We start from the raw sequence: 26,703 nt of genomic DNA, 5'->3' as shown, positions 1-26,703 counted from the left end.
TACTGTACCGTCAGTATACCTTAAGTCTTTCACATTATAAGCTATGCTCAATTACAACGGCATACATTTGTCTATCAAAACTGTGGTGCTGTGCTCTCACCATGGCTGCTGTCGTAGCGACGGCTTGTGCAGCCACTGCCGTCTGATTGGCCTGGTGTTGGGTGGCTTTGATCTTGGCATGCAGATGCGCCGGGGGATGGAAGTACTTGCACTTCTCACGGGAGCAACGGCTCTTGATGTAGTCCATGCAGACGGTAACTGTGTTGTCGCTGGTGTCGATCATGGGGCTGTCACATGGGTGAGCAAAGCGGCAGTCGGTCTCACCGCGGGCACAGTTGCCACGCTGGAACTCACGACAAACCTGAACACACACATACAATACAATACAATAAAACAATACATACACACACACACACCCACACCCACACACACGCACCCCCACACACCCCCACGCACACGCACACGCACCTCCCCACACACACAGACGGGATAAGACGCAGGAAATGACAGCGAGAAAAAAGGGAAAACACTTGCAAAGACTGCAATAATACATCACAAATTATTGATCACCTTTTGAAAAGGAATGCATGCCAAGCAACTAAACAATTACGTGTCAAACCCAAAGGACTGTGTAGCCACTGAAGCAACCAGCACTGAGGCTTCACTTCAATCACAGTAGAATCTGCATTTCATTGGCACCATGTGGCCCGTTACACACAATGACGCAGACACGCACACAGGCAGGTCATCTGCAAAGATTCATGCGCATCATGTTCACGCACGGTCTGTGTGGGAGTGCATACATGTCTCTGAGGGATGCTGTTTCATTAGTGAGCTTCATTTACAGTAGTTGCTAAGTGATAGCACTCGTGAAGACAAACACATTGAGGCATACGCCTACGCATCATCTACATCTCATGGCAATTGTTTATCTTTTTAAAGGTCGAGGGGGAAAAACATTGCCCTCCACAATTGATGTCTTATCATTTTGTATTGTCTGCCAGTGGGCTGATTTAATTTCATAACGCCAAACATTTTTTTCTTTATTAAAACTACATCAGGTTTTAGTGTTGTGACTGGTTGTTCCTTGACTTATCTTGATCTATCAGTTGCTATGCAGTTGCTATGGTCCTTTTATGCTTTGTTCCTTTATTAACTTCTATTGCACCTTTTTTCATTGAATCCCATTAGATGTACGAGGAGTTGGCCCAGTAGGTGATAGTTGTAGGGAAAAGTATGTGTAAAAGTACTTTGGATTGGACTAATATTACTAGCTGGTCTTCATTTAAGCTACAATACAGAAAACAGTCTGCTCAAACTAATATCACACAATAAATTTTCAGGACTTATATGACACCCCATGCAAACATGGCATTGTGGAAAAAGTATGTGAACACCTATGTCGCCATTTCTTTCCTCAAGGTTATCCAGGTCAGAAGGCAACCAGTCAGAGTTTACATGGTGCCTTGCATTCGGATTAGAATGAAACCAAAGGATCAAGTGGAATGAAAATGCATCACACAAACATCTCAATCGGAGTAAAAATCCGAATGGAATTTTATTCTGAATCACAGAGGTGGTATATTCCTTTTGCAAATCCAAACAAACATGTAATTGTGATGAGTGCCTTACGGCAAGGAGGAGGTGGACCCAAAGGCGAGGAGGCAGGAGGTGGATAGGGTTAAGGGAATTTATTGACAGGGTCACACAAGGACAAACACGTGGCAGGGTGCCCAAATAACAAAAGGGCAAACCAAACGAGACTAAACTGAAACGAGGACAAGGAACAAACACGAGACGGGAACGAACAAGGCGGACAGGGAACGATGACAAGAGAATTAACGGGAACAGGGCGTGGTCGTGTCAGTCCAAGGTAGCGAGACACACGGGAAATGCGGCAAGGAGGAACAATGACCCGACAATGTGGTGTCGGTCTGGGGGGTTTAAATAAACATAGTGATCAAGGGAGCAGATGAGAAACAGGTGCGTGATGATGAACTGGGAACAGGTGCGTGGCTGGTGAGAACGAAAAGGCTGAGAGGGAAACGCCCCTCTCAGCTGACAAAACAAAAACAAGGTGCACATGGCAGGGAGGTGACGAAAACAATAACAAAAGCACATGGCAGGAAGGAGGGAAGAAAATAATAACACAAACACTGACATGCCCGACGCGGGTCATGACAGTAATTTCATTCATGTAAACAGTTCATTTAGAACGTCCTGGTTGCATCTGGCTTACACATGATCTGTCATTACGGAAATGCGTAATGAAAATAGCATTGTCCAACCAAAGCTGGTTTGCTACGGCAGAACATGTTTTATCTACTTGTAACTTGTTTTTCATCAAGCTATTGTTTTAAAGGAGGTGAAGATCCAACATGGTCCATTTTTACTAACAAGCTTTTTGGGGCAGGAAACTAAAATTAGCTTTCAATTGATTTTTAATTTGTTCATTTTTCTAGAAATAGGGAAATAAGTGATGTCATGAAAAATGCCTACTTTCTAATGAGGAATATGGCCACGCCCCCTCCGCTCACCCCATGAGTCATTGAAGGGACCATTTTACATTCGTTTAGAACATTCCAAAATGGTGATCAATTGGCACCAAAATTCGTGTGGACAAACCTACCTGTGACCACTTCAACATATAAAAAGGATTCATTTATATGCGAATGAGGAACTGTGGAAGTGAGCAGAGGTACATTGATTAGGGATACAATGTCAAGCCGCTGCTCCTCTTCATTGGGAGGAGCCACATGAGGTGGCTCGGGCATCGTATTAGGATGCCACCTGGGCACCTTTCTACCTGCATTGTGACGTTTACATGTTGAGTTCAATAAAAACATGGAAACATACTTGTTTGCCTATTCTTGTGACTTGAATGAAGATCAGATGAGATTTTAAAGCCAATTTCTACAGATATCTAGGTAACTCCTTTTTTTTTTTCTTGTTAGCCAAGAAAATACAGGTTGATGTTTGACACAAACAAGACCCTTCAAGACAGAAGCAATGTCGGGATGGGTTACCTCCAGCTTGTCTGTTCGCAACAGTTTTTGGTTGGTGGATGGGGCAGTTGCCAGCGATGCAGGAGGGCTACCTGGGACGATCACGGGGGTGCTGGGCAAGATTTCTGCGGGTACCAGACCCATGCTGTGTGACATGGGGGTCAGGTATGGCGTGTAGCTCAAACCTGCACTGGAGCCTAGACCCTGGCTGACTGGAAAGGTCTGCTGCAGCGGAAAGATAGTTGACAAACACTCATGTATTTTGATACAGCCATAAAGTAGAAATGAAAGAAGAGAGCAGGATGAGGTCGGGATGAGTCATTTTCCATAAACAGCACTGACCACAGGTTGCATGGTGGTACCGGGAATCATAAACTGCATCTGATGGGCCAACATAGCAGCCGCTGTCTTCTGCTGGATCAGATTATTGCGCCCGTTGATCTCCAACTGGGTTTTCAGGTGGGTGGGCGGGTGTAGGTACTTGCAGTTCTCCCGCGTGCAGCGGCCCTTAAAAGGATGAGACAGAGAAAGCTGGTTAGTTATAATCGTTTTCTTTTTTTCTTTTTTTTTTTTTTTTTTTGCAAAGACAGAGGGAAATGTTTCCTGGGAACGGCAGCAAAGCTTCCAATTAATCTCATCGATCACATTAAATTTAGTGGCGTTTTGCATTTCTGATGATTTCGGCTCTTTCCTCTTACTAATGTACGCAAAGTGCAAAAGGGTAGGTAGGGGGCTTGTGTAGCTATATTTTTCATTTCCAATTCCGGGAGCAATATCACAATCATACCTGATAACCATGACCATTGAAATGTTCATGCCATTTTAGATGTAATATAGCACCAATCATTGTGGGACTGGTTGAATGAGGTCAACCTTGAAGGTAGAAATGCGCCATCCAAGTGAAACCCATTTTCCATGCTTCCGTTCCTCTTAATGGCAACCAGTAACACAATTTGGGTCTTTAAGCTCCAACTGTGAGGAGAACTAAAAGAAGATGGATTATGAAAGAATGAATGGAGAGTGAAAGTGAGTAGATGACTGAGGGACACAACAGCACTGAGAGGAACATGGTGGCTATGACATCGCACATCTTGTGGAGGGCGGAGCTAAGTGAAGCGTGATGAGAATCGCAAACGACTCAGAAGCTGTTGTTAATAAGATGCTGTTCCTGCTGTGATTATCGTCATTGTAGGAAGAGCAAGAGGAATCATGTCTTCCTGCTTCCTGAAAATAACTAATACAAACCTGTCACATTCAGAGAGGTCACTTGAACAATAGTTTGATTACTTTTTAAAGTTTCTAGGGAGGTAAAATCTTCGACACAACAATGCAGTCCCACACAAATGCAAACTACAACCACAATAATAAACATGTTGTTCAAAATAATACAGAATAGACAATTTCAATAAGCACCTCTAACAATATCAGAGAGCATTTTTAAGCTGCTTTTTAGGAAAAGTACAGTCCACAGGAGGGCATGATGAATTGCCCGATCCAAATTATTTTCCAACCTCAACTTGTTTGCTGTCAGTTAAGCGGGGTACTGGGCTTTAATCAAATGAGGCTCAAGCTCATGGCTTCAACGGAAAATAACCAAAAAGAGAAACCAAATAAAACCCGTCTATTGTTGTCAAATTGTAAACAACCCCCAAAAAACATCACTCATTTGGCATTATTGCAATATATTTATTCTGCTCAAATTAAATGAAAATGATGCTAGAACTACATCTGTAAGACTGCACAAAGCTGTTGTCGTGCAGGGAGAGCCGCAACGTTTGCGTAATGATGAGCGACTCAGGCTGACCGACCTCTAATACCCCGCAGTGAGCTGCTCAAACCTCCTCCTTTATGCTTCACATGAACCAACTCACACCTGCCCACACATATGCATATTAAATGCCTGGATCACAACAAGCATCACCCACACACACCAACACTGTCATGCTTGAGGACACGCACAAAAATAAAGCAGCCATGGCCAGCCTGGAGGTGTAAATGTTTGCATTGAACCTCACAAGTAACTCAGGTACAGGTAGCTGTGCTTACTTAGATCTGACGCTTATGCAACTATATATTGATTTTTTATTTTAACGCGTGGGGGGGTGTGTGGGGGGGGGGGCGTGTGTGTGTGCATGTGCACCTGTGTCCCATGTTTATACATGACTAGCAGGTAAATAACAAAAATAGTTTTAGGTGTACTTGTATGGCCACAAGCAATTTGTGACAATCACATTTGAAAATTCAGAACTTATGAGAGGTTATAGCTGGTGTTCCTCAAGTATCTGTGCTTGGCTCTAACATTTTCATTGTGTTACATCAATGATCTAGTTTAGTTTCAGTACCGACATTTCTTTGTGCTTAGCTTGTTGCAGATGCTGCCAAACTTTATTTTTCATTTCATCCAGTCAGACTTGTGAAGCAGTTCATCGTTAATCTTGGACAAAAACTGTGAAAAATGGCATCTGAAATGTTATAGTACATTACGTTTCTTCTAACCCAAAAAGGGATTCTGAAACACGTGATATCACAGATGCTGAAAAGGAGGTCTGTGACTTGGAGATTTTTCTGAAGAATAAATTTTTCCGACCACTATTCAGCAATGGCGAATACAATGTTTTTTTATACAATACAATAAAATACAATACAACTTTATTTGTTTCATAACAGTTGCAGCTGCGACAACACGCTTTACACAGAGTAAAACATGAAGTAGCAATGATTCAAGAACAAAGACAGTGAAAGAAGTAAAAGGTTAATCTTGTTTATGCCAATTCACACAGCCGTACCCTTGAGTTCTGAATGTTATAGTCAAGTTATAAAAAGGTTTGATTTTGCCAGAACCTGAACCTGACTAAGTATAGGCTCCTTTTGTAATTCGGTGTATAGAATTAAATGAGAAAGCAATGTCTATTTACGGGTGGATTGCCTGGCTTTTCTGAGTATGGTACTCAACTTTCAATACCAGTCGCGTTGTGTTTTATTTGATTTTTGTCAACAAGGTAATTTATGCTTTAGTTGACTTTAATTTCAATCTATTCTTTGAATATGCATTGTTGGATCACACGAGAGGTCATAACCTCACTTCAATTAGTTATTTTAGAGCCACTTTGGCGTAATCTTAGCACTGTGTACCTTGCCTCTCTATCTTTAAGTCAGCTGAATACCCGCGACCCTACGAAGGATAAGCGGGATAGATGGATGGATAGATGAACGAAATTCATTCACCTGCTAATCAATCTGTAACCTTGTCTAGAATATTTTGTTTAAATGCATGCAATGTTTGATGACTGCATAAAAACATAACAAGTCTGTGTTTGTATGTCTTCTGTGACCAGGAGAGTGTGTGGGAAGGCGCAGTAAAATATAACCGTGTGCATGCCAAGTTCTGGAGTGCATCCAAAGCAGAATCTTCCAGCGTAGCATGTTGTCAGCATAGCGACCTACGTAGGTCACCAAAAGCACACATACACTCTTGCACTGCAGACCCACACTCCTCATTTTGTTCATTCTGTGGATTTTAAGTGGAGTAATTTTCTCCCAAGTGTTGCCACTCACATGCGTCTTATCATTATTTCTTTCCCATTCAAAGGGCTGACGTAAATTGTGGTTGGAAATCTTTCATAAGGTATAACTCAATTACCACCAAATATGTGTGCCTTTCTCACTCGGTTATAGCATCAATTAGGTTTATTCATTTTGTCCTTCTTTTAAGTTTAGTCTCTATACAGTGTCAGAGAGTGTCAACATAGTGTGATTGAAACTACTTAATATTTCCTTCTAAGATTAATCCAAAGTCTTCAGAAGACTCAAAATAAGGTTGTATTGCTAAATTGTGTGATTCTCGCAGCTAAAGACTCATCATGACATAACAACTGTTGTAAAATGATGCATTCATCCAAGTGAGGGAGGTGTTAATTGCTATCGTGCATTGTAGAGAATGCAGCCATTATCCACATCATGCTTGTCTGTTCAGCATGTATGAGTGACATCTGACACAATTATTGCATCGTGACCGCTTAACGTTTTTTGTGTCTGGGATAAAATAATGCTCATTATCAGGGGAATCTAGTTTCAGGCTGCGGCACTAGAAAATGTAAAAAAGACATAAAAGAAGGAAATCTAAATTGCTGCATCACATGTGGAAAGGGCTGCACTCATTAATAAACATTTAGGATCCGATCGACGGCATTTACTACGGACTTGTTTATTTCACAGGGTGGAAGACTCACACACACTAACCCACACACACAAACACACAAGCACACAAAGATGTCCACAAAAAAAAAACATCTATTCATTGTGGCGGTCTAGGAAAAGGATCTTTGACAAGTACCAAGGGTTCTCCACCAGCCGCCAATTTATAGCCACTGTAAAGGACTATGGGCCTATTAGCGAATTTGTTTTGCAATACTGGACTTTTCTTTTGACTTCCTGTTGGGCGGAAGTTTTACTTTGAAGGAACACGGAAGTGGATAACGACTGAATAGATCGTGATTGACAGTGCATGTCAAGACGATTCGGAAGAAAGAAAAAAAAGGATTCTCAGACGACAAGATTGATCATTTAAAGATACTTAGCCCGGTTGAAAGTGGCAATAAGGTGAATATTTGTGTTTATCTGTCTACAGATTTGTTTGTGATTTGAATATGCATTGTTTAATTAAGTGCACTTTGCATGTATAGAAATAATTGAAACTCATGGCGTCATGTTTGTTTATTTTCTAGCTCTTACGGTGCAAGAGGTTTTGTGTATGAGATAAAAGGAATTAAAGGAGAAACTTCGGACCACCAGTAAATCTTCATTATTTCAACCAACGCTACAGTAAGAGCTTACCATTTGCTGTACCATTTGCCACCATGTTGCTTAACCTACGTGCCATCAACGCAATAAACGCCGGCTCATAAAGAACAACAGGTGGCAGAGTAGATCGCACAATGGAAGTTACTCAGCCTTCCGCCATTCACGATGAAGATGAAACGCTGGATATACAGCAAGCAATTCAATGGAAAGAAAAAATGCTGGATGAACTCAAGGGTGACATCCACAACAGTACAGCTGAACCTCGACGCTCTGTTCGTCCCAAGGTTCTGACAGAAAAAATGTCTGCTTATCAAAAGGAGGAAGTAATGAAAAAGGAAAAAAGGCTCTCACCTGCTTATATGAACAATGGAAAATAGATGCACGTGAGGCAAGAGAAAGTCTCAAGTCAGACATAACTGATGAACATATGTCATCACTTTCGGACATTCTAGAAAAAGCAAAGGAGGATATGTCAAGACTTTATAGTGAGATTAGAAGTCACATAGCTCCATCAACTGACTTGAGAAGAAAAATTGCTGCTTGTGATGCTATAACGGGTGACATTACCAAAATCATATATGAGAGACTCACAGAGATTAATGGAAATTTCAATGCGGAACGTGAAAGACATCGACTGCGTGAGATACTGGATCGTGAATATGCAATCTCCATTTATGGTTCTACAGCTGCATCGTCGGAGATCACTCATCGTTCCACGTCCTCATACATCGCCATGAAACGAGCAGAAGCAGCGGCAGAACTCGCCGCAAAGGAAGCTGAATATAAGATTATTTAAGAGGAAAGTAAACAAAAGGAAAGGATAAAGTTAATGAAAGAACACCAAAAGGAACTTGAAAATCAAAAATCTGAGTTGCAACGTCTACAGGCAGAAAGGGATGTTGAGTCAGCTAGAGCCAGGCTGGATGCCTATAATCAAGAAATGACCCGGATGGGTGAAGTTCAGTTGGTAAGTGCTCTTTATTGCTTTTTATTTGTTTGCTCGCTCTTATTGGCACCAATTGGGGCACAGTATTGATATACCCGCCAGGACATCGTGGACATTGGATATGGATGCGAAATAACCATCACAGAGGAATTTTGCTATGATCGCAAAATTCCTGACGAACTGACGAGGCCGCCCGGCTCACCGTGGGTTGTCATCGGGACCAGGCGACGGAGAGAGAGGAAGCAGAAGCGGGGCTGCAGGTCCGGTGTCTTGCTACGGCTACAACGGCAGCCCCACAAGCAACCACTGCCGAGTCTCTACCTCACCAACGCCAGATCCGTGGTCCATAAAATCAACGATCTGGGATTACAAATCCTGGGACACCGCTATGTGCGAGACAGCTGTGTGATCGTCATCACGGAATCCTGGCTGCACGCCAACGTCCCCGATGCTAGCATCCAGGTAGCTGGGCGCTCGCTCCATCGCGCGGATCGGACGAGGGACACCGGTAAGAGCAGGGGTGGGGGGCTCTGTGTTTACGTGCATGAGAACTGGTGCAGTGACAGCATGATCGTTGAGAAGCACTCTTCCCCCGATCGAGTACATGTCCGTTAAATGCCGGTTTTATTTTCTCCCGAGGGAGCTAACGGTAGTGCTCGTCACAGCTGTTTACATCCCTCCTGATGCTAACACTAGCACGACGCTCTCGCTACTTGCGTGCGTCATCAATAAACAACAGCGGGCCCACCCTGATGGCGTTCACATAGTAGCGGGGGACTTTAATAAGGCCAACTTAAAGACTGTACTCCCAGAGTTCCACCAGCATGTCAAGTGCCCAACGAGGGGAGACAACACTCTTGACCATGTGTACTCGAACATCAAGCACGGATACAGAGCCCTCCCACTCGCCCCCCTCGGCCAGTCAGACCACCTGTCCTTGCAGCTCGCACCTGCGTACACCCCTCTCAGAAGACGAAGATTCAGGCCCACCACAAAGACTGTGAAAACCTGGCGTGACGACGCCATGAGTGAATTGCAGGACTGCTTTCAAGACACCATCTGGGACCTCTTTGATCATCAGGACCTTGATGTTTACACGCAATGTGTACTGGACTACATCAAGTTCTGCATGGAAACTGTGTCCCTACACAGGACTTACGGACCTTCCCAAATGCGAAGCCCTGGATGTCCAGCCAGGTTCGCTCTCTCCTCAAGGCCTGTGACGCTGCCTTCAGGTCAGGCGACAAAGCCCTGTACAGGGTGGCTCGTGCTTTCCTGAGCAAAGGCATTAAGCTAGCAAAGGCGGCCTACAAGAGGAGGCTGGAGTCCCACCTTGCCAGCAACAGACCACGGGAGAGGTGTGGCAGGGTCTACGGAGCATCACCAACTACCGAGGCAGCAGCATGACTTTGGTATAACCCAAGTGGATGCGTGCTGAGCCCTCTCCTATACGCCCTCTACTTCTACGACTGCAGCCCGTCCCACGGTAACAACACCATCGTCAAGTTTGCTGACGATACGACAGTGGTCGGTCTGATCTCGGAAGGTGACAAGACAGCCTATAGAGAGGAGGTCCAGAGACTGACGGGTTGGTGCGAGGGCAACAGACTGCAACTCAACATTGCAAAAACAAAGGAGATCGTCATCGACTTCAGGAGGAACCAGACGGTGCCGCCCCCCCCCCTCTGCGTGTGTGTGGAGAGGGTCCACACGTTCAAGTTCCTGGGAGTACAGATCTCCGATGACCTTTCTAGGACACACAACACCACAGCTGATGTACTGTGTCTCCACCTGGTACAGCGGCTGCACTGAGGCGGACAGAGTGAGGCTCCAGAGGACGGTCAAAATAGCGCAAAGAATTATTGGCTGCCCTCTCCCCTCACTGTCGGACATCTACACCGCCCGGTGCCTCAGCAGGGCTCTCAATATCGTCAAAGACAATACCCACCCAAACTCACACCTGTTCGACCTGATGCCCTCTGGCAGGCGCTACAGGTGCATCAGCTCTCTAATCTCGTTGCACACTTGAGTACAATGACAATAAAGGGATTTCTGATTCTGATTCTAAAAAGCGAACAGATGAGTCCACACACAAACACCCAGCCCACTAAATCAGTCTCACCAAACACGCCTTTGCTACCTTCCTCCCATGATGTTGTTCAGTTGACACAAGCTTTTCAGGACATTATGATGATTAACCGGCTTCCTATGCCCGAGCCATCAGTGTTTAGTGGCGAACCAATCCAGTTTATCAAATGGAAGGCCTCCTTTATATCGCTGATAGATCATTCGGGAATATCTGCGGCTGAACAGATATATTATTAGAAAAGGTGTGTCACTGGTCCAGCTCGTAAATGTTTAGAAGGAACCTTCTTTAGAAGTGATGAGCAAGCTTATCAAGATGCATGGAAAAAACTTAATCAGAGATATGGTCAGCCATTTTTGCAACCGCTTCATGTGTTGCACTTCTAGTAATTGGTGCCCATTTGTTGGATTCAAAGGCTCTTGAGCGGTAATTCTTCGCCAAAAGCTCCACCTTGAGGGATGTGAATATTTTTTAGTATTCCATGGATAGGTATAGATAGCAGAGATCCAATTGACTACAGTACATATACTAATTATCCACGAGCCAGTCAGTTGTTTTCAAGCTCCAATGTAAGCAGATGAAGAGACTCAGTCAGGCATTGGAAAGTTATGGATTTGATTAACAACAAGTTCTTTCAAACCGTCCCTAAGAACTGAAAGCTTGCAAAAGTGCAATCCCTTCTTTATGAAGCTGTTTTGTGAGATAATATCATGAGGCAAAGCAAACAACATAGTCTGTGGCATGTCCATACTCATTGGAAAGCTTGTCAAATTTTTCATTCTTGCCCAACAAAAGTGGAGATTACTAAAGCAATTGTAACAGTGCAGATTATAGAACTGGGTTTTCATTTGTACTTTTGTTCATCTTTATTTACAGTTTATTCATTCTAAAATGTTATTGTTTTTATATCATTGCATTTGTTTCACTTTCACTTTTTTTATGATAACGAGAGTTCCTCCATTATTTGGTGTGGAGTTATCCAATCATTATTTTTTTAACCACCTTGACTTGACTTTGACATGAAATTTGTTCTTCTAGGAGCTTGGCCAGTTCCATTAACTGCGAGTCTGCTCAGCATCTTGTTGCAAGTACAGTCTTATATAGTACACAGTACATTTGAAACCTGGTGTAATTTCTCTCTTGGGATGAATAAAATATGCAGCTTTATCCAATGTGACAATCACATTGTAAAATGTAATTTATCTAACAAGGCATTGGCTTGTGAAAACGTACGTGGATTGAGGATTTTGGAGTGGTCCCATTTCCAGTTTGAGTTCAACTAGTTGTTGAAGAGTCTGCTGCTTCATGACTGTTGTTGAAGTGCTCTTGAGCAAGAAACCTACCCGGCTAGCACGCCCCTTTCACTCTGATGTTCGTTGGATGCCTGTATGTGAGTGACCTCGCTCTCTGTGTTGTGTGCAACCTGGCCAAAATAATCAAACTGTTCTAGTAACAGTTGCTATTGGAAGGAGGGATTATTGAGAAGAACATGCTTTTTGTGTCTCCCAATATCTATGTCAAATGGACTGCAAAGATCAGACCACCCCAATCTGGATTTCACCCTTCATGAGTGGCACAAACACTTCCCACCTCTTCCATCAGCCTATCTGAATGGCTGGAGTGATAAGTGCTGCATATCTGAGGGTGGCAGAGACACAGAGGGCCAATCTTCTCTCAAATCTGCAGAATAATGCTTCAGTTGTGGGCCCCTCCACTCACCACTGTAACAATTTGCATTTTGCGTTCAAAGCCCACTCTATCCTCTGGCCTGCTTGGGACACAGAATGTTTGCTTCTAGGTTGCGCAAAGCCTATGTGCAATTAAGATTAATGTTGTTTTTAATGTTGTATTCACCTAAATCTTAATTTTGGCACCTTGGAATGTTTGTACCATCACTTTCATTTTGACATAAACTGTGAGCAAAACCAAGAGGAGTTTGTGGAGCTGAGCTGGACGATGAGCTTCATTAATTACAAACCCACAATAGTAGTATAATAAAAAATGGAATTTTAATGAGTGTTAAAAATAATGTTTTAAATTGTAATGCTCTAATTATAACAACATACACCAATAAATACCCCCTTTAATTTAACCAATTCTGTTTTTATGTAATGCAAATGCATTAAATTAAATGGATAGGGAATCAGTTCAAGGCGCACCCCGCCTCTGACACAATCACAGCTGGGATAGGCTCCAGCATGCCCGTGACTCAGTTGAGGATAAGCGGTTCAGAAAATGGATGGATGGATGCATTAAATTAAAATGGAACACAATTGAGGTTAGCATGTTAGTATGGCCCTTGACAACTGTTCAGATTTCTCACATTTGAAAAATGAATTGGTAAAGCTATCAACAAAGTCAAAATGAAACACTGGGCAGGAGAAGGGAACATGCAATTTGATTGGTCCATAGCATAGGTCAGGCATCACCAAATGGATCTGGACCGACAGATGGTTCGGACCGGACCCATGACCAATCTATGGTGATTTTTTTTCAGGGCGCATTCGCAAACGTTGACGCTGCAATTCTGGTGCATATGGAAAAGGCGTCACTGATTTGAGCCAATCAAATCTTTTGTTTAAGATCCACTGCCAGTTGCGCAGCAGACCGGAAGAGAGTGCTGCTGACAGTATGCCTTGCTAAAAAGTTAGCAAGGTCGATGCGTGTTGTTTTAAATGAATGGACGGAGAAATGTTGTTTCGTTCTGGCTGCAGCTGATTCAAAACCAGTGTGCATCATATGCTCCAAAACGGTTGCAACATTGCGAAGCGCCACTACGGAACAAAGCACCGCCTTTTTGTGCAAAGTTATCCGCTGAAGTTTGAGGTGAGCGCATGCAAAAACATCGAACTTCGAGTGCAGTACAACAGATTTTTACATATTCGTTTACAGCACAGCGGCATGCAAACGAATGTTCAATAAAAGCATCATGGATTTTGGGGAAACATAAAAAAACATTCAGTGATGGGGAAGTTGTGAAGGAGTGCTTAAATGCGTTTGCACAAACATTATTTAAAGGAAAACACAAAGCCCAGATGTGTGAAATAATCTACCAAATCCTAATGGCCCTGATTCCGTTCCAACCCAGATTTAAGTCACTGGCAGGGCAGTCACAAACTCATTTTTCTCATTCAGAGAAGTTAAAAAATATTCAAAAGAAAAGGTGGTGTCAAAGCTCATTTTGAATTAGTTTTTCATGAGAACAGCCATTTTTATTGATTGTGTACTGAACATGTTGACCTGTTTTACTTGGATAATTAGGCTTTCCGTTTTTTTTAGGCTGATAAAAAAAAAAGGTAAAAGATGTTAACTCAATGCTTAGCACTTGATATATTTCTGCAGGAGATATTTTACAGTTTTTTCTGGAAGTGGCACCCATAATTTCCTGGAGCCACATTTTCTTGAATGTGAAATAAACGCCTCATATTTGTTTGACTGGCAAAGTTGTTTAATGGGAACATTGATAAATATTTAGTATAAAAGTGCGCTCTGTTGAAAATGACTAAATATTGAAACTATATAAAAATGTTAGCACAGGCTAGACATTAAGGGAAGTTGGACTTTGGTTCGGACCTTTTAATTGGAAGAAATTATAGTCGTGGACCTCTGTGACTTTTAATTGAATATCTCTGGCATAGGTAGTACAGGCAGAGACGAAGCAGGAGAGCATGACAGCGCAATGTTGTCCGGCTGAAGACAACTGAAAACTGTTTCACCTGCAGGGCAGGGACAAGCAGAGGGAAGACAAATAATTTTCCACGACAATTCAAGCTTTTTCAGTATATTTGACTACTTTTCCCTCATATTCCATGTGCTTACAAGGAGTGGGCCAAAATACTTGTTGACTTTTGCAAGTGTCTCACAGAGAGTTTCAGATATACCAGCAATTTAGTTTGATTGCAGTGTACAAACTGTAAAATGATTTAATTTTTGTCCAGGCCGGTTTAATTTGTTTTTCTTTTTCTTTGCATGATTTTCCTTTAGTCACTTTGGTCAATCCACATGTCCATTCTTTGAACATCTCATCACTTGGGTCATGGGTATGCTATATTTTAGTTGGACACCACAGGTAGGACCAGACCACACAAATGCACAAAGTAAGGCACTGGATGTACATGGATAGTGTTTCACTTCATTCTCAATATAAGAAGGAAAAAGCTTGCGTAAAGGATCGCCTTACATTTTTGGGGGGAAATGCATATTTAAGCTTGTAAGGACTCTTCAACTGTAGAAAACATTGAAACTCCAGAAGAGATGATCACCAAATGCTTTCTGCTTACATTTGAGAAAATTTCCATTTCTGTACGCCTTTTAATGCAGGCACCTGTGTTGTGTTCAGTCAGCATTGACATCGGCTATCACCGATTCCTTGTAAATTTGTGTGGTGATATTTCATACTATGTATCAACAGTACTGACTGATAAGGTTGGCTACCACTGCACTACATTTAGGGCATTTTGGAAGTCATGTGAGTGAAACGTCTTCTTGCGTTTGTTCCACTTTGTTCCGCTTTAAATGTGAGTGGTCATCGCCCTGCAGTTTTGAAGAGTTGGTCAACTCTAATCCAACTAAAGGATGGAGCTCTGCTTTAGTTAATCTGATCATCTGTGACCTGCTGAGACATGGAACCCACCATGCCGAGCTTCTCTAATCTGCACTCACACAATACAATCCGACAAATCATTCGCTAGGAATCCCCTTTATGTGTTTGATAAAATATTCCAATGGTAAAAAATTATCCGCAGTTTATAGTGTGATGCGGTGATTGGCAGAATTCCGATGTCAAACAGGAACTGTAAGTAGCCAAATTGGTCCGGCTTCATAGAAATAGGTTACACACTTTTTATGTCCTACTATAAAAGGAACTGTGCCACAATCCCAAGAGAAAACAGCAGGCCTTTTGCTAATTTTGCAACCGTTTCAGTCACTCCTGGCATTCAAGGCAGTGAGTACTAGAGCACTCTAAAAATAAACCGAAAATTTACTACAAATGCAAATGATGACAAAGGAAACAGACAAAGCAAGAACATTTAGATCTTGTTGCCTCATGCGAACGCATGTCAGGGCATGTTGAGAAGTTGTTTAAATCCATAGGACAGATAAAGGAAGATAATGAGATGGAAGGAAGAGCGCAGATCTGCGCATCAAAGCCTCTTTCGAACACACTCAGCAAATAGGGGCCCAGGCATCGCATGGCTGCTTACTCCCCCACTTTGGAGCTTTGGTTGCTGACAAAAGAAAGTTAAAGAGGTATCGGTTCATAATTCACAATAGAAAGAAAGTAAGCACGAAGCACTAATGCAGGTGAGTCAAATTCATTGTAGTTAAGGGGTCACATACAGCCTAATTTGATGTCAAATAGACTGGATAAGGGAAATCAGCGAGCAATCACTTGCCTAAAAATACCTTTCAATGTTTCTTTTAACAAGTACATTTGGGAATTATTTCTATTCAATGTACTATCCCCTAAATAACAATTGCTTATTTCCGAGAAAAAAAGGTGTAGTGAGCTTTAGTTTAGATCTACAAGTCTATTAAAACTTACCACAGCGATTTTCTTTGAAGGCACAGAACTTGGTCACATTTTAAATATAGTATTGCAATTCTTAATTAAATCAACTTGTGAAAATCTAGGAATTATTTTTACTCTATTTTTTAGACATTACCTATAATTCTCAAAACCTAAAATGACTCTTAAAAAGTACTCACTAAAGTGACAACAATTTTAATGGTTTACAAAAAGGGAAAGAAAAAAAAATGTTGTTCATGTGGCAGGGCATAGTTTTTGCGACCACCGTGACTAACGGGCTAAGTCGGCGATAGAGGTGAGATAAATTACACACGTTTATTACTAGTAGTCAAGGTTCTCTTTGTCGGCAGCACAACGCTGGTAGGCGAGGCTGCATACTGAAGACAGAAAGATGTTCAGGGACAAATTCAGTTGTGAACATTGAGCTAAGTGCGCTGATGAAATGTCGTATTTGGCTCCCAGCATAGAGCTAAGCATCTCACTGCTGTGGGTCAGCAACGGGGCCAGAACTATCGCCAGACCTCCGTCATGGGGGGGAGCCCAGATATTATTATTACCACGCAGACGACTTACTTTGCTTTGCTCCATGTTTATGACAATCCATACTGTACACTATTCCCGCCATGTTGACGCAACCGTAATGGGATGGAGCGTTACACTCCAGGTGGATTACTTTGAAGGGAAAAACTTGTTGCTTGAAATATACTTTTCGGAGACAACTCATATTGTATCTAGCAGCCAGACCGCGTGTACCTCTCATCCACTACCACGGTCTCCAATTGCCCACATAACATGTGCGGCCGACTACGTCATCTGCAAGGGGAGATTCCGCTATGTCAACCACTGTGAGCGCTTTGACTATGCCGCATCAATTGGGCGGGAGTCGGCTGCGCTCTATCCCACAACAGTGCACAATAGCGCAAATGCTCACTTCCACCTGTGCAAGTCCAGAAAAAGAAAGAAATCTCCACCTATGCACACAGTTAGACTTTTTTGCGCTAGACTTACACAAAAATAGTGCGCCAAGTTTAATTTCCGGTTCTAACTGTCTCATTTTGTTCTCGTCATCACCGGATCAAACTGAGATATGCTGATGTGCATGGGGGCAGTCCAGGTTGGACTAAATGTTGGTGTAATGTTGTTGATTGCCATTCACCTTTTTAAGCCCAAAGGGGAATGGAGTCTCGCCTTGATCAGCTTGTTGTTTGACGGCTAGGAGAGTTCCCCAAGGATGCTCTCTTGTGGATTGAAGGCACGCCGAGGCGTACGTGCAGTTGAAGAAAACAGCCTGCATCAAGTGAAGCCACTGAGGGCCTCAGTAGAAAATGCACTAAAGTAGTTCTTTATCAGAAATATTTGATAATGCAAAATGGAAGACATACGACACTTAGAAGCAACACCATGTGATTTCTCCTACCGACCAATTAGTGAAGACAAACACTGATAAAAACATTTGGTGAAATACTTCACTGCATAATGATGAATGGTTGGTGACCTGTTACTAACTGGCAAATTCAAGCCCAAAATCAGCTTGCATTGTTACAGTACCAAATGAGGAAAATCTGTATATTAAACTGATGAATGGATAATTTCTTGTCATGGATGTGAAGTACTGGTATAGGGTTAGCATTTTCATGAATTTCAATAAGTCCTGTATAATGATTGCCCAAAGTGCCCTTTGGTGAAAGAGACAAGATCAATACACCAGGATCCAGTGACTCAAACAGCCTTTGAGCTGCAGGCTGGGTTTTATTTGAATACCACTGCATGCAAGTGAACATATTGATCACATTTTTCAGCAATGTCATAACCTTTTTTTCCTAGTTTCTCAAAGGAAAGCAAATGCTTTGAGGAAAGCTGAGGAGAGCATAGCAAATAATGTTCATTCATATACACAGCATGACCAGCATAAGTGGTAATGAAATTGACGAAAGCTACAAATTCTAGTTGTTGTATTATGGGCGTGGTCTTTCTTTTGTGTTTGTTGTGTTGTGAGTTGTATGTTTGATGTGAATCACGAGTTAAGTACACAGTGGAGTGAGACTCTAGTTGAAGTGAATGATCAAGTGACATTTCCATTGAAGTTAATATAAATAAATAAATAAATAAATAAACCTCAATGTTTCATTCAGGCGTGTACAGTGTACAGTATTCAAATTAGAGGCAACACTTCATCCTTTTACACACAATTTTATCTTGTTTTTGTCTATAATGAGTCTTCACATACACATCTTTGAGATTAGTCATTTTTCTAGGAAAGCATTCTGTTCTCTGTTTTTATCGTCTCTACTCTGTAGTACTGAGATGTGTGAAAGAAACGTGCTTTACAAACAATATTTACTGTTAATTGTACATTTGACACATTTTAACATAGGACTGTGATGACATGTTAGGCTGCGTTCACTACAGTCTGGATTAGAACCTATTTTGGTGGAAGGCCCCTAAAGATTGCTTTTGTTGCCTCATTTGATGGAGCCAATTAAGAGGAAATCTGTCTCATTATAAGTGACGGCCCCTGGGGGACAGTTGCCTGTCTGATGAATTGTTTGTCACTGCCCAATTCTGTGCATGCATGTGCACTCTAGGGGAGGGGATTTTCTTTTTTTGCAAATTTGTTCATTTTTATACCTAAAGGAGACACAAAAACAAACCTTTGGGGCGTGGTCAACATCTTTTCAGAGAAAATAATAATCATGATATTAAATATGGTTGGTGCCACAAAAGCCACACTCCAAGGTGCATTGAGAGGAACTAACATTCCGGTGTTGGTATACATCCCTGACCTTTCTAAAAGATGCATGGCAAGAGCTGCTTCTTTTTCATGCATGGTATTGATTTCCAGGACCAAATAGAAGTGAGAAAAGCAGACATACAAATGCCAGATTGAGACTCAGAAATTAGATTACTGTCTATGATGATGGCATAACTATACATCAATTATTCATCAAAAGCAGCACTAAAGTTCAAACATACTATAACGTTTATGCAACTGTGACAACAGTAGCAGCAAGCGTTTATGTGTCACTGCCTTCAACTCACCAAATGCGAGGATGGTATCTAGTCTGGATAGCAAATTTAAACTCATTTTTTACGTTCCAAAAACAACAAGTTCTGTGTCAGTACTGTGGGTAGCAGAGTGATGGAGAAAGAGGTTGACTCAGAGGTAGTGGGTGGACTGAGACCAGGTGAGACACTGGTACAGCAGATGGGAGGATTTCTGTGTGTGATTCTATCCAAAACATAAGCAGCTAAAGAGGAGATCAACAGTATATTCCTTTTCATCAAGCCAGGAAAGGTGGCATACAATTTATGCGCTTGGTTTCAGAGAGAGTAATGCCACACCCCGTAATGGTACCAACACTCAACCAAAACCTTAAGCTGGCAAAAATGACTGCACCATCATTATAAAGGACCTGAATTTGAAGGGATAAATGCAGGCAAGGGGCTCAAATTAATTACAAATGGTGCATGGTGCTCAGTGTATCTGTGCCGCATCAATAGAGACAGACAAATGTGGCGGCAAACTCTCATGATCTTGCATTGCATTACAAACAGACACGTGGGGAAAGTCTGTCAGTAAGTAGGGTTCTAAAGCTACGTGCTACACGCTTAAGAGTTCACTTCCGTCTGGACCGTGAATTCTGAATTATTTCAAAGAGCTTCTGGTTCTCTTTGGACACATTTGGTTTGAACAAACTGTTTGGTTTGTTCATGTTAATAAAGTTAAAAAAAAAAATTAAAAAAAACGTATAGTAAATATTTTTCATCTCATCAATATTTGCACCACACAGTACTGAGTTTCGAGATCCTCACAATAGTCGCTCTCAAAATGATATATATTTTTTTATCAATTTAGCTTTGTTAAGGGATATTTTATTGACAATCTAACATTAATATACAAAGAACATGTATATTAGCCGAAATTAAAAAAAAAAAAATTGTGGTGGGGAGGCGTGAATTGTTTTCTTCTTGGTAGGGGGGGCGTGACAGGAAATAATTGAGAACCACTGCTCTAAGGTGAGTGAGGGGGTGTTGAAGACAATTTTTGGGTTAACCTCCCCTTATAAGGCTCTCGGAGCGTTCCGGCGGACCAAGGGCATTTTCTATTACACACCTCTGACGCACCTGACAATTTGGTGACAGAAAGTCGACTAGACTTTAGACCAGGTCAAACTAGGTCTAAGTTGTGGTGCAGGTGGTGTAACGCAATTTTGGAGTATTTGATCAAGGCGCATGCAGACATGCAGACTGTAATACGCAGATATGTGTTTTACCCCCCCCCCCCCAACCGCAGCGCATTGGGTGCGAGTCTGTGTGTGGATGGGGAGGTGCGTGTGGTTGACACACTTGAACGATTGATCGGGTGTGAAAAGCTGTCTCCAAGTGCCCACTTCGCAGCAGCCAATTCAACATCATCCACAATTGGAGAACTTGCGGTTCCGTACTTTGCACACCGATCTCCTATAGTGACTCCAGCGAGTCCAATATGCTTTCACCATGTAGACCGGATACGTTTCCTGTGCTCAATTTAAAGGGAATGAGGGGAGCCAAAAGTGAATTGCAGTATAGACAGTAAGGTATGAATTTGCCCAAAAGTTGTGATTTTTTTACCCTACCAGCCAATCGAGGAAATGCTTGTTGATTACGTCTTTGTATCCCATTCTGTGCGCAGTGTTGAGTACAACAGAAATGGCCAAAATGTTGACCACATCACCTCACTGTTTTCAGCTGTTCCTGTTGGGGAATGCTTGTTTGCACACTATTTCGTGAATGTGCCTAAATATAATGCGAAAGCTAACGTTCCCTTTGCATCTCATGTCGACATAACATAAGTCACTAATCATGGTCTTGAAAATGCTACACTTCTGTAAGTAGCGTTATGATGAAGACAAAGGACAGATGGGGAGAAACACAGGAAGCTAGTGCTTGATTGACACATTGCACTTGTCACAAAGGGCTGGCGGGAACCGCGTTCCAGCGGAGAGAAAAAGAAGGGATTTTATGATACGGATACTGATCAACCATAAGCGTGATTGGCCAATACCAATCACATGGATTTGGCTTGAAATCTTTTAAATACAAAATCTTTTTTTTAATCGTACATCAAAAACTACTATTTTTCTTACATAACCAATTAATGTTTTTATTAATTAATCGAGTAATCTGATTTAAAAAAAAAACATTTGCTGCATTTCTATCCCTTTATCTTTCATGATCAGGACATTGCTTCAAATTGACAGGACAGAAAATGACCAATTATTGGTTTGGTTCATAACATGTCAGAAAATATGGTGAAATGTGAAAAATAATTTTCCCCAAGTAAAAACAGCTGTTTGCAAATGTCAGAAATAGATTAAACACAAAGAATCTCTAGTCATGTTTACATGGCACCTTATATTTCAATTAGAATTAAACTAAATTATCAAATGGAATAAAAATCCTCATACATCATGGGGCAATCAGTATGTAACTTCATAACATAATGTTGTAGAAGGAAATTAAGAAGAGTGCTGTCAGTAACATTTAGGAATAGTTACCATTTAACCATTTTTCAACCGTGCTTTCTCGAGCTGAACACTGGGTGGCACACGTGAAATTGAGTCTGATCTGACGTGATGCCATGTGATAGCTCCCTGCTACACGAAATACGTTGATAAAGACATACAAGACTGATTGATAAGAATTACTCCAGCAACCAAACTTGAATATGTGACACCAGGTCATTGTGAAACTCTTTCGGTCATCGAAGGTTTCCAAGTGCTGAGCGGGCACACTGAAACTAGATGCTTATGTTCGTCTGTGGCTGGCAGAAAAGTTCCCATCTAAAGGCAATGCATGTGAATTGAAAATGAGCTTTAGCTAGCTCAATTCTCTAATGATTTTCACAAGGTTGACTTTTTAAAATGCTGTGGTGTACTGTGATTTAGTCCCTAAAAGGTTATTTATGCTTGACGATCAGCACTTTTCACAAAAATCGATCGATAGGAGCACGCCCAATTTAAAGAGCAAAATATCAGGTAACGCTAGTAACTGGGGAGAAAATAATATGAATAGAAAAAAATGAAATAATGCAAAAACAATATACCTCATACATCATCTGAGAGGAGGGGGTCGATTAGATTAAGAGTGCTTTAGTTATATATTAAATATTCAAAATATAAGAACCTTTATTAATCCCACAATGCAGAAATTTGTATTGTTTCAGCCGCAATGGTGGATACAGGAAATAGAAAATTAGCAAAGTAGAGAAGACATTTTTACAAGAATTACATTACACAAAACAGAAACTTGAAATATGTGAATTAACTATCCAATGCAATCATGCAGCAACATAATTTGTTATTGGGAATGTAGATTGTTAATTTTTATGTTTCAGATCAGGTACAGCGCTATGACTACAGTTGAAAACAGAATCAGTAAAGCCTAATAAATCCATGGACGCAGCTATTTGAATTGAATATAGAAATAAACTGAAAGCCAGTTGTACTGTTTTAATTTAATATATCAGCAGTGTTATTATTATTTGCAATATTTTGCACCAGGTAGTGCTAACATTAAATTCAGAGTTGAAATTAACACTGTTTCATTGCTATTTATATGATACGTTTCACTTCTTTATTGGAGTATATAGTTAACCTGTTCAGAAATTATTCATTTATTGAATTATTCATTTGAAATATTTTTACCCAAAATTTTATAAAGTGACATATCCCGTGAGCATTAAACTTTGGTTTCAAAATATTGCAAATACTTTCAATCTCCCAAACTCATCCGAGAAGATGTGTTTTGGTCTGATGAAACCAAGTTTGAACTTTGGGTCATAATTTTGAAGCTGAAGTTCGGGGCAAAAATAGCACTGATTTTCACAAAAGAACACTACATTTACAGTGAAACACGTTGGTGGCAATATGTTTTGGGGCAGGGTTCTTCAGCTGGAACTAGAGCCTTAGTCAAGACAGAGGAAACCCTGAACAGTGCCCAATACCAGTTTGTGGTAGACTCGCACAAAACCTTCAGGCTTCTATTAGAAAGAAAAAATGTCAGGAAAATACTGCAAGAACAGCTCTAATTTATTATTTGTGGTGCATCTGAGGCACTTTAAGTGCGTACTGACTACCATTTGTGTGTCATTTGTGAGTTTCAATGTATTTCTTTTTTCTTATATCACAAATATCTAACATGTGTACAACAGGGGTGTGTAGACTTTTTGTATCCATTGTATATAACTTACAAGCACAGTACATCCTGCTCCAAGACCGGGTGTTCTGCCCCAGTTTCTATGGCTATTTGTCACTGTCACAACAGATTTTCTTTTCCTCTTTCCACCAGCCAATCCTCCAATAACACATCCCACCCCCCACCTCACATATATCTTGATGATAAGAATGGGCTTTTCCTGAATGGTGTCACCTTACTTGCAGCAAGTTGCCCACAACATACTGGCAAACTACTGGGTTTTGTGAGAGCGAGCAAGGTTTTTTTTTACAAAATCGGTAAATGTTGTGTCCGTTTGTATTGATTGTTTGTAGACAAGGAACCAGAAAGAGAAGTCCTGAAATGACTTCTGGAGGAGATCAGAAGTGCATCCTCGTAAAGATGAGGGCCAGGCAATGTAACATTAGAAGAACTGAGCAAATAAAACTTCACATGCATACCTGTGGTGACAGTGAACATGACAACAGACCTCTCTGGCCTTTAGCTTCATCGGTCAGGGTGATCAGCTAACTGCCGCACTGCATTGAGCTAATTTGAGCATCTGACAGCATGCACCTGTCTACCATTAGGTGCTTTAAAGCCATAAATGCTAAAGTTGTATTCAAATTGTTGTTGTTACATCGGTTATTTGAGCATTCTTTGGAGGGCCTATGAGGTTGTGTGATACTACGGATTGTGCCGCTAATTTGCTATACTGTAAGAGATTGTCCTTACCTTGAGGGAGTCAAAACACGCAATCACTCTCCCGTTTTCCACCTGGCAGCTTTTAGATGGGTGGGCAAACTTGCACTCTTCATCACTGCGTGAGCAAGTCCCTCTCTGAAACTGCCGACACACTTCCAGGGTCAACCATTTCGTATCACGTATAGAGGAAATATTCAGAGCCATGTCTGCGTCGCTGGCTTAGTTGGAGCAGAGCTGCTCAGTTTATGGAGGGGGCCCGTCTTCTGAGGTGTATTCCAGAAAAAAATGAAAACAAGTGACTCAAGTTGCAGCTGAAACCTAACTACTTTCACCCAGGGGATGTGATTGGTGTCTGCACTGCTGTCGTTGTGTTTGCCAGTTAAGCCGTGGATTGTTCATCATTTAGCAAGACTCAAGTGCAACATCAGGCAAAGCAGACAAAGCATGGTCCAAGATGAGTTTAAGCGGTTGTCTCAATGTCTCCAAAATGTCCAAAAATATATGATGTATCAATGATTGGGAACAGGAAGAAGTTGACAGTGTTAACGGGACCGTTCTGAGCAAATACAGGTGGCCTCAGGAACTCTCCAAAACTAGCAAGGGCTCATCAAGTAGGGATGCTGTCTCTGAAGGAACTTTCTATCAGCAATCTGGAGTGGAGAGAGTAAGATAAACAGAATGAGAACATTGGTGTGATCTGGGATGTTTTTAGAATGTGTGGATAGTTAAAATACACAGAGGTTAATCAGTAAAGCAACTGTTGAGTGGAAAGAACTTCAGTGATGTGAGGTGAGGGTCAAGACGAGAACCTCTGGATCTGACTCAGCCAGTATAGCCATACTGGCTTGATGGTGTAGTCAAATGAAAAGTACCAAGTACAGAATTAGTCTGGGCAGCAGTCCAGTTGACCAGAGAGTGACTGAGACAGATGCATATGCCAGTGCTTGACAGGACTATGACACAGGAGAGTGTCCAATGTGCACCCCTGAATAACAATCAGTATACACTCAATGTAACAAATATGACTTTCAATGCACTACATCTGAATAATAACACTTATTAGCAGTTCACATATCTGGGTTATTACAATTCACCATTGTATCATTATTGTCAATGATATACTTCTCACCTTGTACTAATCATACTGGTTAATGTAGAGTTCTTTAGTTTATTGTGTATCCATTTCATCTCCACAAATGCCATATACTAATTATTTATCTGGGCCCACCAACCACTATGCTCCTCCAACCCTCTTGAATCCGGGCCATTGTCGAACATAACCTGTCCCACTTGTTTGATCATGGCTAATGAAATAAGACGTTTCTCAGCCAAATGGTTCAGAAGAGCAGTTTCCCTCTCCAAGGCATGATTTAATTTCACAACGTCTCCCCAGGGAGGGAGGCAATCGCTGTAGAAGAGACAGTCAGGTGAAAATCATACCAGAGCTGACCTTTAACAATTAAACCTAATTATTTTTAGAACTAATAAAAAGTCTGAAGGGAAGCTACCCTACTTTGTCAGAATGAATGAAAGGGAAACAGTGCCATTTGCACTCCTTTTCCTCATTGCGATGAATGGGTCTTCCTTAAATGACTGCTGTGGACTACTTTGGACCACTCCAGCATAGAATCTGTAGTGCATGCAGCTTTGGTTTCGTGTTGGTCAGATTCAGGTCTTAAGACTTCTTTTGTCTTAGCCTAGCTTAGCTTACACAGAGCTGAAGCAGTGTTCTTCGGGCAGCAATAAAGGAAGTAAATGCTAGATGTTCCAACACCCAATGTTTTGATCTCAGAGATTAATGCACTCACGCTAGAGAATTCGTTTATCAACTATCTGTACGACGTCTCCTCACTCGGGTTAGGGGTGGTACTGGAGCTATGCCAGCTATCTTCGGGCAGTAGGCCCTGAACCGGTTGCCAGCCAGTCGCAGGGCACACATAGACGAACAACCATCCGCACTCACACTCATATCTAGGGGCAATTTTGAGTGCCCGATCAACCTGTCACGCATGTTTTTGGGATGTGGGAGGAAACCGGAGTACCCAGAGGAAACCCACGCAGGCATGGGGAGAACATGCAGACTCCACACAGTTAGGCCGGAGCCGGGATCGAACCCACGATCGCCGCATTGTGAGGCCGTCAAGCTAACCAGTCGGGCCACCGTGCCACCCTTCTTGCGAATTCAAATCTGTGAATTGCAGTGTTACTTCCAATAGATTAATAATAATGTTCAATAAAATCCACTGGATGATGCAAATAATACGGGACATTGAACAATGGTTCATCTATTTCAACGTTATAATAAATGTTTAGAGTTAGTGTGCATCTCTGTGGCAGTCAGAGGGAAGGAAGGAATTACCTGTGAAGCAGTACAGACATCCTGTATAAGAATGCAGCACAGTAGGAGACTTTATGGATTACTGATGCTTACTAAGGC

General features: G+C 41.7%; 1 protein-coding gene across 10 annotated transcripts in view; it reads right to left on the bottom strand.

Moving 5' to 3' along the window:
* The window catches only part of LOC148340939 (muscleblind-like protein 2a), a 63,176-nt gene that overhangs the window by 28,614 nt on the left and 7,859 nt on the right, over positions 1–26,703 (bottom strand). For 7 of the 10 annotated variants that reach the window (XM_088289481.1, XM_088289484.1, XM_088289485.1 and 4 more), the window contains exons 2-5: positions 24,297–24,916; positions 3,348–3,512; positions 3,027–3,230; positions 101–361 (exon numbers count right to left, since the gene is read on the bottom strand). In XM_088289481.1, the coding sequence (XP_088145607.1) occupies positions 101–361; positions 3,027–3,230; positions 3,348–3,512; positions 24,297–24,470 (804 nt within the window). In that variant the 5' untranslated portion in view covers positions 24,471–24,916. The remainder of the gene's footprint in view (positions 1–100; positions 362–3,026; positions 3,231–3,347; positions 3,513–24,296; positions 24,917–26,703) is intronic. The other 3 variants (XM_088289490.1, XM_088289489.1, XM_088289482.1) reach the window with 2 other exon arrangements.

Source organism: Idiotropiscis lumnitzeri, chromosome 3 (genome assembly GCF_059441095.1).
Source record: "Idiotropiscis lumnitzeri isolate Australia: NSW breed Sydney's pygmy pipehorse chromosome 3, RoL_Ilum_1.0, whole genome shotgun sequence".
NCBI classification, from domain to species: Eukaryota; Metazoa; Chordata; class Actinopteri; order Syngnathiformes; family Syngnathidae; genus Idiotropiscis; species Idiotropiscis lumnitzeri.
The sequence above is the reverse complement of the archived record's forward strand: the minus strand, read 5'-3'. Positions and strand labels throughout refer to the sequence as shown.